At 34.7% G+C, this 15,500-nt stretch overlaps 1 protein-coding gene across 1 annotated transcript in view; it reads right to left on the minus strand.

Moving 5' to 3' along the window:
• HDX (highly divergent homeobox) overlaps window positions 1-15,500 on the minus strand; it is a 156,981-nt gene that overhangs the window by 62,681 nt on the left and 78,800 nt on the right. Inside the window, exon 4 of the mRNA XM_021079848.1 lies at window positions 4,642-4,800. Coding sequence (XP_020935507.1) covers window positions 4,642-4,800 — 159 coding nt within the window. The remainder of the gene's footprint in view (window positions 1-4,641; window positions 4,801-15,500) is intronic.

Consider the following 15,500-nt stretch of genomic DNA (forward strand, 5'->3'; position numbering starts at 1 on the left):
CATGTAGGTGAAAGGATCAATAAAGATATCTTGAAAGAGCTGGAAAAAAAATGCCTCTCATTTCATAGTAGACAATCAATCAACAATAACTAACACTGCGAAATCAAGAAGTAATACAAACAGAAACAAGAGACAAGTTGAGTTCCCCAATATCTGTCTTCTCCCTCTTTCATAGAATAATAGAAAGTTTAGCTGAGCACGTGGCTCCCCATGATGTAACTACTTTTGCAGCTTCCCTTGCAGTTAGGTATGACCATGTGACTAATATTTAGTCAATGGGGTATAAGTAAATATGTCTTATGGAAATTTCTGGGAATCCATTTTAAAATATTGCTTTTATACACTTTTTATCCCTTCTTAGTCTCCATTTCTGTCATACTGTCTGGACAATAAATACCATTATTTTGGACTTTGACAACAAGGGCTATATGATAGGGATGGCAAAATGGAAAATGGAAGGCTCCAGAGTCTGAGGAATTCACAGGGCAGAATAGCCATGCCAGCTCTGGACTTGAACATGGAATTGAAATATCTTAAGCCACTGTTATTTTGAGTCTGCTATTCAAAGCAAAACCTAATTCTAATTAACTAATATAGTACATTATTCATAGATGGAGGCAAACACCAGAAGAATCATCTAAAAAAGTGGAAAGTGGTTGACTTTGTCTATTGGGAAATGGTAGGAGGAGAGGAGTAAAGAGTGTTGGTTTTATAGCAAGTTCTACAGAACTTGACTCCTCAACCTATGTGCACATGTAACTCTGATTTAAAAAATGAATAATGACAATAATAACAAAAAGACACACTCTGTATTTCCCCCTTTGTGGCTTTTGCTTAGGCTCTTCATACCATGATCTGACTCTAATTCCTCTTCAGTCACTTGTATTTTTTGTCACCCCCTTTTGCTAGACTTTAAGCTCCTTAGAAATAGGATAAGTGTCTAATGCATTTCTATTTCCCTGTTCATATATATAACACATGCTCAGTAAACTCAGGATTTTATTTTATTTCCCATCTGTACCCTAACAAGATAAAAAGTAAGGCTCTGGACAGAACAGTATTTATTTTGAGAATAGTATTTATTTTTAGAAATGTGCTCTATGACTCTTCCTTATATTTCTTCCTCTTTCTTCATGTATGTTTGAGAAAATACTTTATTTCTTCCTCTGGAAGGGTACTGTGTTTTGTCATTTGTTCTTTAATAGTACTTGTCTCTTGATATTCTGGAATGATCCTAGTGTGAGCTGAAGCCTACTCATACTTTCTCACAAGAGCTAACTGTTAGCATCTCTTCTGAACTCTACATTGAATGAGCCATGGAATCAATCATGACAGGAATCTTTATACCACAGAAATCAACAAATGCTATAAATTAGGGCTTTTTTTCTTTAAAAAGCTGATTGTTAAATACCTACCAGCACACTACTGCTACTATATAAATCTTATATAGACATTTCTCAAATGAAATGTAATCTATAGTTCCCATGACAGATCAGTATAATTATTTGATCTATTATTTGTTGTATAATATGTAAGAGGTATAGCAGTCCCCCCTTTAGCTAGGTGAATGCCTGAAACCAGGAATAGCTGTATATACTACGTTTATTTTTCTATACCCACACCTACAATAAAGTTTAATTTATAAATCAGGCAGAGTAAGAGACTATCCAAATTGCCAGGATCACTACTCTTGAGGTTTTTGTGCCATTACTAAGCAAAATAGGGGTTACTTGAAAACAAGCACTATAATACCATGACAGTCAATCTGATAACCAAGATGGCTACTAAATGACTAATGGGTGAGTAGCATGTATAGCCTGAATACACTGAGAAAGGCATGATTCACATCCTAGGTGGAATGGAGCAGGATGACACAGGATCTCATCATGCTACTCCAAACAGAGAACAATTTAAAACTTATAAATTGTTTATTTCTGGAATTTTCCATTTAATATTTTTGCACTGAAGTTGACCAAAGGTAACAAACTGTGGAAAGCAATTCCACAGATAAAAGGGGACTACTGTATTTCAGATCACCTCATGCAATTTCAAAAACTGTTTTATTGAGATATATTTAACATACTATAAAATTCATGCATTTAATGTGTACAGTGAAGTTTTTAATATATTCACAGAGCTCTGCAACAATTACCACTATCTAATTCCATAACATTTTCATCATGCCAAAAGAAATTCTATCACATTGGCAGTCACTCCCCATTCCTCCCTATCCCCAGCCCCCTGCAACCACTAATCTATTTCCTGTCTCTATAGATGTGCCTATTCTGGACATTTCATATAAATGGAATTACAAAATATGCAGTCTTTCATGACCGGCTTCTTTCACTTGGCATAATACTTTCAAGGTTCATTGATTTTGTAGCATGTTTCAGTATTTTATTCATTTATATGGCTCTATAATACTCCACTATATGCACATATATATAATTTTGTTTATTCACTTGATGGACATTGTTTTTTTCTATTTTATTGCTATTATGAATAATTCTGTTATGAATATCTGTGTATATATATTTTTAGAAAAACAACAAATATTTATTTCTCAAAGTACCAGGTTCTGGGATGTCCAAGATCAAGACACCAGTAGACCTGGTGTCTGGTGAGAGCCCATTTTCTGGCTTGTAGACAGCCAACTTCTCCTGTGTTCTCACAAGGCCGAGAGAGAAAAAGATCTGGCTCTTTTCGTAAGGGCATTAATCCCATCATGATGGCCTCGTCTCATGACTAATCTAATTACCTTACAAAGGCCCTACCTCCAAATATCATCATATTGTAAATTAAGACTTCAACATCTGAATTTGGAAGGGATAAAAAAATAAGTCCATAGTAGTAAATAATGTTTGCCAAATATTCAATAATCAAAGACAAAACTGGCAACGTCATTTCTACTTTTCTCAGAGATAACACTGCATAAGAACTAATTAAATTTGAAGATCCAATGAAAGGAAGAGCTTATTTGTGAACTACCCATGCGAGTGTGATCATTTTTGTTATGATTAATATTTTTATATCAATAAAATTTTACACATTTGTCTAACATGAATCAATGTGCAGATTTTAATAGTAATTACCAGTGCTATATACATGGATTTCAGAAAAATTTGAAGAATATTTTGTTGATATTAATAAGTTTAGAGTTGCTTCTCAATTTATAGTATACCCTTTTGATTTTCAAGTTAATGATGGCAAGCTGATATAATAGTTAGTAGTTCTATTTAACTTGAATTAATGTAGTTTATTGTTTACTTATTTATTTACTTATTTTGTTTTTTTATGGCCACACCCATGGCATTTGGAAGTTCCAGGCTAGGGGTTGAATCAGAGCTACATCTGCTGGCCTATGCCACAGCCACAGCAATGTGGGATCTGAGATGCATCTGTGACCTACACCACAGCTCATGGCAATGCTGAATCCCTGACATACTGAGCAAGGCCAGTGATGGAACTGCATCCTCATGAATACTGGTTGGATTTGTTTCTGCTGCGCTACAATGGGAACTTCTGAATAGATGTAGTTTCAAATTTGATAAACTTTTGCTTCAAAATCAAATCAATTTTTCTAACAAAAGATGAAGCAAGAGTTCCCATTGTGACACAGTGGAAATGAATCCAACTAGTATCCATGAGGATACGGGTTCGATCCCTGGCCTTGCTCAGTGGGTCGGGGATGGGGCGTTGTGTGAGCTGTGGTGCAGGTCGCAGATGGGGCTTGGATCCCATGTTTCTGTGGCTGTGGTGTAGGCCCACTGTTGTAGCTCTGATTTGATCCCTATCCTGGGAACTTCCATATGCAGCAGGCATGGCCCTAAAAAGCAAAAATAAAAATTCAAAAATTCAAAAAATAAAAAAAGATGAACTGATGTTGTCAATGTAGATGCAAACACTAAATGAAATACTTTATTTTTACTTGATGAATTTATTGGAAACATTTTAAGTATGTTTGGAACAACTTATGTGAATCTATAGTCATCTCTCAGTATCTTTAGGGGGACCAGTTCCAGGAACCATTGGGGATACAAAATTTCATGGATGCTCAAATCTCATAGTGACTCCTCCATAGCCAGAGATTCTGTATCTCCATGTGTCAATTTTAGAGTGGGCATACTTTTTTTTCTTTTGAGTGCATACCTAAAGAGAGGAATTGCTGGGTCATATGATAACTGTATGTTAAAAATTTGAGGATTATTTTCCAAAGTGGCTAAAACATTTTTACATTTTCACCAAAAATGTATTAATGGTTCCAATTTCTCCGTATCCTGGCCAACACTTGTTATTATCTTTTTTATTATAACCATTATATTGGGTGTTAGGTGGTATCTCACTGTGGTTTTGATTTCCATAATGACAAGTGACATTGAACATCTTTTTATGTATTTATTGGCCATTTGTATACCTTATTTGTATAAATATCTACTCATATCTGTCATCTATTTTTAAATTGCAATATTTACCCTTTTATTATTGAGATGTAAGAGTCCTTTGGGTACTCTGGATACTGTTCCTTATCAGATATATGATTCGAACCATTCTGTGGGTTATCTTTTTCATTTTATTGATAGTACTGTTTAAAGCACCTCAAAAAATTTTAAACTTTTATGAAAATGATTGAAAATGTCTTACCCGAACTATTTCACAGTCAACATTTAATTCAGTTGCAACTGCTTCAATTTTCTCTCTACAAACAGAGCCAAGACTGGTCATGCCGTTGTCCCAGTACTTCTTAAGGGTGGCTAAGTCTCGGTCACTGAACTGAGTGCGGTCTTGTAGCTGTAAAACACATTTTTAAAAATTAGAAAAATCAAAAGAAGAACACTATAGAGAGAATCATCAGAGTGAGATGTGCTAAGTTATTTTCAACATATAACAGGAGCTAGATTAATTTTGCAATTCTTCCTCTATGTTCTCCCATTCTAAAATGGGCATTTTCATGGTTTTTATTTCTATATAAAACATGAAAGTGTGTTAGAATGAGTAAAAAAAAAATTAACTGATCGCTATTAAGCAATGTTGATTTTATTTTTATTTTTGAATTTAAATAGTTGTAATCACACAAATAATACATGTAATTGTAGAAAATAGAGGTATATTTTCAAAAGAAAAGAATCTAAATCATCATCAATCCTGGAAATAACACTTGTTAATTCTAATGCATATTCTTTCAAACTCTTTTCTATTATACACATATTCACATCCACAATGCATGTACTTAAAAATATAGAGTCAGAATCAGCTCCCTGTGCTATCTTTTGATTAGTATATTAATAGACCTATTATTAATAGATAGGTCTCCTACTAATGTTATAATTAATTAAAAGGATAAATGAGATAAATGTAATAGGATAACATTGCCCTAAAAGAACAAGCCCTGTTTATAGCTTTAGAAAGTTTCAGAATAAGCCTATCATTTTTGTTCTTAGGTTTTTTTAAAATTCAATAAACTGTGTACCTGTTTTAATTCAATGAATCCTGGAGGTATCTATCCCTAGAAAGTAAATTTGAAACATGATAGAGTAATGACATCTATTTATACAACATTATATTATTATCTCAAGGGGTGGTAAAAAATATAAAAATTAATTAGTTAACTTTAATTAAAAAATGTCCTGCAAACTCTGTATGTGTATGTGTGTGTGCTGAAAGTGTATGAGTGATGAGACTGAGAGTGAATGAGAGCAGCCTGTGAGAGTGAGTGAGTTGAGGACAAAAGTGGCAAATCAAGAGGTATGAAGTTCACTGCTGCCTTTTGCCAAAGCATAAATGATCTGGCTCTAAATAGAGGTTAGATTTCAAATCCTTCCTAGACACAAACTGCTTTCAACATCTTCTCCCTAATTAAAATTTAAAATGGAACCCTCTCCTAAATCAAATTTAGGTAACAATGAAAAATAATGTATACAACATATAAACAATGACTTAAGTTTTATCACAGCTAAAACTGATATAATACTAAACAACAGGTGCACATTTTGGGGGGGCCGCACTTGCGGTATATGTAAGTTCCCAGGCTAGAGGTCGAATCAGGCTGTGCCTACACCACAGCAAAAGCAACTTGGAATCTGAGAAGTGTCTGCAACCTACACCACTGCTCATGGCAGTGCTAGGGATTGAATCTGCATCCTCTTGGATATTAGTCAGATTTGTTTCCACTGTGCCACAATGAGAACGCCCATGCATTTGTTTTAAAGCTATAATCTTTTGAATAGGAATTTTAGCTATCATGAGGAAAAGCAATACATGAATTCTCAGCTTACCGGAAAGTTAGATTATATAATTACATGTGTATCTTCATAAGACATAGACTACTGTTTTTGTGTGCATGCGCTAACCAATTTCCTTACCAGCTGGATCTGTTCTCCCCCTACTTAAAAAAAAAAAAACCTTATGAATAACATTTATTACAAGTGCTAATACTACATTACATGCTTCCAATAAAAGAATCAAAACATGTCATACAACAAGTCTTTTTTTTTTTTTTTTATTTTCCCACTGTACAGCAAGGGGGTCAGGTTATCCTTAGATGTATACATTGTAGTTACAGTTTTTTCCCCACCCTTTCTTCTGTTGCGACATGAGTATCTAGATTTTTTTATAATCAAGTGGAATGGGATGGAAATACTATAAAACTAGATTGTGATGATCACTGTACAACTATAAATGTAATAAATTCATGGAGTAATAAAAAAATAAACAAATTAGAAAACAGAAAAAAATAAGTAAAAATAAATAAATAAATCAAGTGGAATAATCCTCAAGTTATTTATAACATAAAAATCTCATTACGTGTCTCTCCTATATTGATTGTACAATAGTTGTGGGGCTAAAACTCTCTAAACAAAACAGAGAGCAAAATAAACAGTAGTAAGTGTCTAGGTAGATTCAAATAATTTATCATAACAGCCAGTATAAATATCCCCATGTTTTTCCATTGCACCAAATTCTCCACTGCAAACTAGCTTACATTATTGTCAGGATGGAAGGAATAATGAACAGAACACTGAACACACTCAGACAATTTATTTGTAATTCATTTAGAGGACATCCAAAGCTGATTCATCCTTTAAATTGAACTAAATAAAGCCTGATTTGAGTTGTTAAAAATGTGCTGGGGCATTAGCATTAGCAATGCTGAAAGCGACCTATTATGATGCCTATTAAGTAGAAGCTTATAGGGGAAGGAGCAGTTATTTTTAAAGCTCCTAAGAGCAACTTTTAACTAAGAAAATAAATAAGGTAATATAAATCAATTAGCATTAAAATTGAATACTCATTTAGAGAAGGGAAAAAAGGTGGATACTTAAAGGAGAAGGTGAATTCTTCCATGAGGAAGCCTTAAATTGAAATCAGTTTTGTCTTTCTATTGGATGCTAAAGCCACTTTCACTTTATAGGACATTCCTCAGCCTAAACTCCTGGCTTAAGTGAGGGAGACATATTAGTCAATTACCTTGTTGATTTTGTGAAGAATAACATTTGAGTAACCCTGGTGATCTAGATGAAAGCTGAAGTTTGGCCCAAATCAAAATGTGTTAATTTGATTTGGATTATATTGCAACACAATAGAAAAAAAAAACCTTCTGTTTGCGTGTCTTAGCTATTGTGAATAGTGCTGAAATGAATATTGGAGTACACGTATATTTTTGAATGAAAGTTTTGTCCATATATATGTCCAGGAGTGGGATTGCCGAATCATACGGTAGTTCTATATTTAGTTTTTTTAAGGAACCTCCTTACTCTCCTCCACAGTGGTTGTCCCAATTTATATTCCCACCAACAGTGTTGGAGGGTTTCCTTTTCTTCACATCCTCTCCAGCATTTATTGTTTGTAGACTTTTTGAAAGGGTGGGAATAACACATACACACTATTGTATAAAATAGATGATTAACGAGAACCTACTATATAGCACAAGAAAATCTACTCAATAGTTTATAATAACCTATTTGGGAATAAAAGAATGGATATATTTACATGTATGACTTTACTGTACACCTGAAACTAATACAACATTGTAAATCAACTATACGTAAATAAAATTAATTTTTTTATAAAATGAAAATAAAAAAAACTTCTGATCTCTTCACCAGTCTCAAGGACATTTCTAGTTTTTGGCTTTTCTTTAAAACTAAGTGACAAAACTCTGATATTGAGGAGCAGAGTTCCCTGTTTTAAGTATGTATCTTAATTAAATGTAGCACTGAATTAAATATTTGTACTCAGAAGAAACTCTTTCAAAATGAGAACTATTAAAAATTTCTGGGAGTTCCCGTCATGGCACAGTGGTTAACAAATCCGACTAGGAACCATGAGGTTGCGGGTTCGATCCCTGGCCTTGCTCAGTGGGTTAAGGAGCCAGCGTTGCTGTGAGCTGTGGTGTAGGTCGCAGACGTGGCTCGGATCCCGCATTGCTATGGCTCTGGCGTAGACTGGCAGCTACAGCTCCGATTAGACCCCTAGCCTGGGAACCTCCATATGCCGCGGGAGAGGCCCAAGAAATGGCAAAAAGACAAAAAAAAAAAAATTCTAACTCTACAAATATTTCCTTCACCTTACTCCCTCAGTTTTCCATGTGGTGCCCTACTCTGCCCTATCCTGATCATGAGTCCAGAGACTAACCCATGTTGTTGAGATTTCAAACATGTTTTCTGAAAGTTTGTTCATTTTCCCACTAGATAATGGGCTGCTTAATAGCAGGTATCATGCCTTTTTGCCTTTATTTTCCTTGTAAAAATAAAAATAATTATGCACTTGATTTAAAAGAAAAACTCAAACAATTAGAAAGATATAAAATGAGCCACAGTCTCTCTCCTTTCCTTAGTTACAAACTCCTAATCCTGACAGCAAAGTCAACCACTGTCATTAGGTTCCTCGCAACCTTCCAGGATAAAAATGCATATATACTTAGAAAAAAATTGATGATACTATAAACTTAATTTTTTTCACTTAGTGTATCTTGAAGATCTTTCTATATCATCACATACAGATATACTTCAGGTTTTTTTTTTTTTTTGTCTTTTTGCCTTTTCTAGGGCTGCTCCCTCGGCATATGGAGGTTCCCAGGCTAGGGGTCCAATCGGAGCTGTAGCCGCCGGCCTACACCACAGCCACAGCAACGCAGGATCCGAGCTGCATCTGTGACCTACACCACAGCTCACGGCAATGCCGGACCGTTAACCCACTGAGCAAGGCCAGGGATCGAACCCGCAACCTCATGGTTTCTAGTAAGATTCGTTAACCACTGCGCCACAACGGAGCTCCTATACTTCAGTCTTTTTAACTGCTACATTTTACTCCATCATATGGACACTATAAAATTTACTTATGTAATTAAGATATTTAATATTATCTAATTATGTTATGTAATTTAGTTATCTAATGATGGACATTTAGGTGGTTTTCAGGTTATTGCTATTAAAATCTATGGTGAAATGGACAATCAGGTACATATATCTTGCTTTATATTTGCAATTATATGTGATGGGAAATTCCTAGGTGATCATTTGTTTTAGTCACCTCCACTTCCTTCAGTTGACAAGGAAAGGATTCCTGCCTTAGAGTTATGGGAATTGATAAATGATTCCTGACACTAGACAGATGAAACTAATGGTAGTGTATTAGTCACATATACTTATAGCCTGTAAGAGAACACTGTATGCCATGCAGGGCCATATGGATATGAGAATTCTACCTGGAAACAGAATGAACAAGCAGAGACTGTGGTGTAACACCTAAGGGTGGTGAAACCCTGTTTCCTATAGGAGGATGTGATTGACTTGTTTCAATCATTCTGTGGGCTAGCAGGGAACTAAAGCCTGCTATCCATGAATAAGCAGGCATTGAGCCTGGTCCCTGTGCTAAGGAGAGTTGTTCAAATATGATATTTTATCTGCAGGAACACAACGGTAAGGAGAACTTGAGGCTTCCCCCAGGTGTCAAGACATATATAATATGGAGACTTAATTTTTTTGTCTTTTTTGTCTTTTTGCCTCTTCTAGGACCGCTCCTGCAGCATACGGAGGTTCCCAGGCTAGGGGTCTAATCGGAGCTGTAGCCACCGGCCCATGCCAGAGCCACAGCAACGTGGCATCCGAGCTACGTCTGCGACCTACACCACAGCTCACCGCAATGCTGGATCCTTAACCCACTGAGCAAGGCCAGGGATCGAACCCGCAACCTCATGGTTCCTAGTCGGATTCGTCAACCACTGTGCCACAACGGGAACTCCTGGAGGCTTAATTTTGTCTTACACCACAAAATGGAATTGGTGTGCCAAAGAGTATGCACATTTAAATTTTTTTGTAAATGCAGTCAAATTTCCTTTTGGAAAGGAATGAAATGCATGATAGTTGCTATTTTACTATATCTTTATCTATGCTAAGTCTTATCCAACTTTATAATTTTTGCTAGTTTAGTGAAAAATTGTATCTTGCTGTTGTGATTTGTATTTCTTTAAGTAAGACCAAGTGTTTTTATGTTTATTGGTCCTATATATTTTTCTGAGAAATGCTTAAAGTATGATGCTTTCTTTCTTATTATAATTTTTAAAAAATTGTATACTCTTCGTGACAAAAACTGTGCTAACCATATGTTAGATATCTTTATTTGTACACAATGATATATTTAGTTATATGGAATATATTTTCTATTATCAGCAATGCCTTATCCTTTTAAATTATGTACATGAATTTTAGAAAATTTTATGCTCTACAGATATGTTATTCCATTCAATTCAGTGAAAGTGCCTTATCTATAAGAGGTTGAATATGGGATCCTCAAAAAAAACATCCTCTTTTGTGACTTCTGGGTACAAATTTAACTAATTTTTTTTCAAATTGTGGAAAAACACACATAATATAAGATATACCATTTTAGCTATTTTTAAGTGTACAATTCACATTGTTGTACAGCCAATTTCCAGATCTTTTTCATACCTATTAAACCACAACTTTCCATTTCCCCATCTTTCTAGACACTGGCAATCACCATTCTACTTTCTGTTTCTATGAGTTCAACTGCTCCAGATAGCTGATATAAGTGGAACAATACAGTATTTGTCTTTTTGTGACTGACTTATTTCTCTTATCATAATGTCCTCAAGGTTCATCCATGTTGTAGCATGTCATAACTGCCTTCCATTTTCAGAATGACTAATATTCCCTTTATGTGTACAACACATTTGTTCATCAATGCATCTGTCAATGGACATTTGGGTTGCTTCCACATTTTGGCTACTGTGAATAATGTTATTATAAATATTATGTACAGGTATCTGTTTGAGTCCTTCCTTTTAATTCTTTGGGGTATATACCTAGAAGTGGAATTTCTAGGATCATGTGGTAATTCTATTTCTAATTTTTTGAGGCACCATCATACTGCTTTCCATAGTGGCTGCACCATTTCACATTCCCATCAATAGTGCAAAATGCTTTCATTTCTCCATATGCTCACATACTTGTTAGTTTAATTTTTTAATAGCAATTATGTTAATGAGTATGAGGTGAGATCTCACTGTGGCTTTGATTTGCACTTTCCTGATGATTAGTGATGTTGGACATCTTTTCATATGCTTGTCAGCCATTTGTATGTATTCTTTTGGCAAATGTCTATTCAGGTCTTTGCCCATTTTTCAATCAGGTTTTTTTTTTTCTGTTGAGTTATAGGAGTTCTTTATATATTCCTAATATTAACCCCTTATCAGATAAGAGTTTTATTTTTTAAGTTCTAATAATTTCTAATCCTTGAATTTCTGAGATATATTCCTGTTATGATTAATTTTATGTGTCAACTTGACTGGGCCATGGAGTGTCAAGACTTTTGGATAAACATTCTGGGTGTATCTGTGACAGTGTTTCTGGATAAGATTAACATTTGAATCAGGAGCTTGAGTTAAGCAGATTGCCTTCACTAGAGGGGATGGGCCTCATCCAATCATGTGAAGACATGAATAAAAAAAAAGGCAGAGTTAGAGAGTACTCCTTCTGCTTCACTGCTTAAGCTAGTACATTGGTCTTTTCTAGCCTTTGGACTCAGATTGAAACATTAGCTCTTCTTGGGTCTGGATCCTGCTGACTTACAGACTGGATCTTGTACTATCAATTGTCCTGATTCTCAGGTCTTTTAGACTTGGACTATAACTAAACTTTGTCTTTCCTAGGTCTCTAGTTTTCTGATTGCAGATTGTGGGCCTTCTCAGTCTCCATAATTGTGTAAGCTACAATTTCTCATACACATATACTTATATATGTATGTGTGTGTTATATACTTTCTCTTGCCCACTCACATAAATATACACAAATCTTATTGATTCTGTTTTCTGATTCTCTTTATAAACCTAAGGCCACCTATACTTTAATCTTGAGAAGAACTCCCTTCAGTTTTACACCATAGGGGTCTCATCATGAGGTACCTTGAATCTTTAGTCCTAGCAGTACTGTCATCCAAATCCTGGACTCAACATCCTTCAAAAACCACTTCATAAAAGAATTCACTGTCATTTTTTGTTTCACTCTTTTAAAAATATCATCAACCAACTCTAGAGTTTGAACTGGCATTGCCTAGCTAACATTTTACTTGTCTCACATGCAGTTTCAATCATAATCTTCTAATACAGGAACTCCATACAAAATGTATCAGGCAGAAACAGAAAACTTCTTTCTACTGACAAGCAGAAGTGAAGCAAAAACTCCTACTAGCATAGCTAAACTTAAAAACATTAAATGCAGATAACTAGACTTTTTACAGAATTCCCTAGAGAAACTGACTCATGCTCTTTGGAAATAATCAAATAAGTTTTTTTTTTCCCTCTAAACTTAGCAGTAGCAGTCTCAATACAAAATAAAGGAATTGCTGGTAAGCCTCTACACATACAAGAGCAAATTTATTGAAAGCAAAACAAAACACAACAAAATCTCACACCATGAGGCCCATCACTTCAACATGTATACAAAACTTCTCTTCTCCAGCAACAAAAATTAAAAGCCAGAAGCAGTAGAGATTCTGATTATGATATGCTTAGGGTAGGGGCTTAGAATTGGTAATAAGTAGTGAGGTACAATTTTCTTCCTTAGTGCAAAATAGTGGGAATTGAGAAAGTCCTGGATTTTAATTTTAACTCTCTCTCTTCATAGTTTTAGGCAAGTAACGTAATCTCTGGTGCATAGTTTCCTTATCTGAAAATAGGAGTAATACTACCTACCTCATAGGATTGCTAAAAGGATTAAAAGGGAAAATCGCTATAAAACAAATCATGCTAATAGAGGGACTCAATAAATATTAGTCTCCCTTTGACACCTACCCTCTCCCACACACACACCTTCTAAACAAGAAGAAGGTACAAGGTGTTATTAGGAGGAAACTAATATAAAAGAAGAACCACATATACATGAGGGAATAACATGATATTTTAGAAAAAAAAAAGACATCAATAGCCAGGCATGCTTGGAATTTCCCTTTTCTTTATGAAGAGCATATCATCTTGCCTACTTTTTTCTTCTTTTAGAAATTGCATATGGAGTTCCCGTCGTGGCGCAGTGGTTAACGAATCCGACTAGGAAACATGAGGTTGCGGGTTCAGTCCCTGCCCTTGCTCAGTGGGTTAACGATCCGGTGTTGCCGTGAGCTGTGGTGTAGGTCGCAGACGTGGCTCGAATCTCGCGTTGCTGTGGCTCTGGCTAGGCCAGTGGCTACAGCTCTGATTCAACCCCTAGCCTTGGAACCTCCATATGCCGCGGGAGCGGCCCAAAGAAATAGCAAAAAGACAAAAAAAAAAAAAAAAAAAAAAGAAAGAAAGAAATTGCATATATTCGAGACAGATGATGTAGTTTTTTTTTTTTCTATTTATATTTTAGTCACAATTCCCATGGAACACAGATGTCACTTGGATGATAGCTAGCATGTGAAGAAGGTCTGATTTCCTCTCTTGCCTGTATTATGTCACATTTCAGAAGATCTTCAAGGGATCTTCCCATGATGGCTGCTCAGGTTCACATTTGGTACTGCCAGCTACTGTGTGCTGTCTGAGGAACCTTCTTTATTGAATAAATTAAATATTGGGAGTGGAATACCCCGAAGCAAAATTCTGGAGCTGAAGGGAAAACTGCTGCAGGCTCCTTCTGCAAAATGGCACCTGGTTGGCAGCCCATTTCCACCATTTCTACTGCTAACTTCCTATAGTTCTTGTACATTGGTCATGTTTTTCCATTACTCATTTAATAATTATAAAATTAGGAAAAGAACTTAGTTAAAAAATAAATCAAAATAGGAATCCCATACCAAAATGTAACTTGAGAATAGTCTCTTATTGGTATAATAGAATAAGCCTATAGATATCTTGTAATGGTCATATCTAATAAAATAGCAGCTACTAGAATAGACAGGAGAATGTGGGATCATAGAATTAGATACAAAAGAGTAGGCATAGTAGCAAATAAGGAAGTTCAGCACTGAGCAAAACTTATATAGTTTTTTCTCACATATCTCTCATAATCTTAATCCAATAGCAGAAAGTAGTGTTACATTTTTCAATGTTAAGTACATTTGGGGCATCATATATAAATATTAAGTTATGCATATCCATACTTAATATGCAATTTTAAGAGACACCTAATGAAAATAACTTTTTGCTTAACTTTAAATGAGGAAAAAAAAAGTGGTAAACCTTCCACTACATGGGAGATTTTTTTCAGAAAGTCAATTAATATTATTGGATGTCTACTGGGTGATATATAAGTACACAGCTGTACTTTTTGTTAGACTATATTTGCTATCACTAAAACTGATGTGTGGCTGACAATTCTGTAATATAAGTTTGAACTCCAGGTGACTTTTGCCATTGAAGTTCATCTTTTCTTTAATCTCATTACAAGTACAGGTTCTTTTTTGTTCTTAAAGTCTCTTTTTAAAAATATTTTTTTCTTACTGAACTAAAGTATAACACAGATCTAAAAATGAGTATTATTCTTATAAAATGTAGTTAAACTCCAAAAGGTTTTTCAGAAGGTAATAACTTTTACTTCAGTATTCTGACTTGAGAATGGAAAAGATTTTGCAATGATTATAAAACAAACATCATAATAAAAATTAGACATTTGGTTTGTAGCATGTGAGAAAAAAGGACAGTTTAATTTAATAAAATATCTATGTAGCAGGAAATTATGCTGTTACACACACTACTATTCTAAAACTCTCAGGTGAAAGAAAAAAGTCCATAATTAATCTGACAACTGTATTTAAAATTCTTATACCTTTAAATAATATCATTAAGATAGTTAATGTCATTAATTCCCCAAACTTCAGCCTACTTTTCTTGTGTTAGATATATGATATTTAAAAATAATTTATTCATAAAGGCCGATGTTTTGAAAAAAGATTAAAATAAAACAAAACAAAAACAAATCCTTAAGCATTTTCTAAAGAATAAGACCTAATTTGGGGAAAAACATATCTTACCAGGCAGGATATTCCAAACCTACTTAAGTATGAAAGAA

Source organism: Sus scrofa, chromosome X, assembly GCF_000003025.6.
Source record: "Sus scrofa isolate TJ Tabasco breed Duroc chromosome X, Sscrofa11.1, whole genome shotgun sequence".
Lineage (NCBI taxonomy): Eukaryota > Metazoa > Chordata > Mammalia > Artiodactyla > Suidae > Sus > Sus scrofa.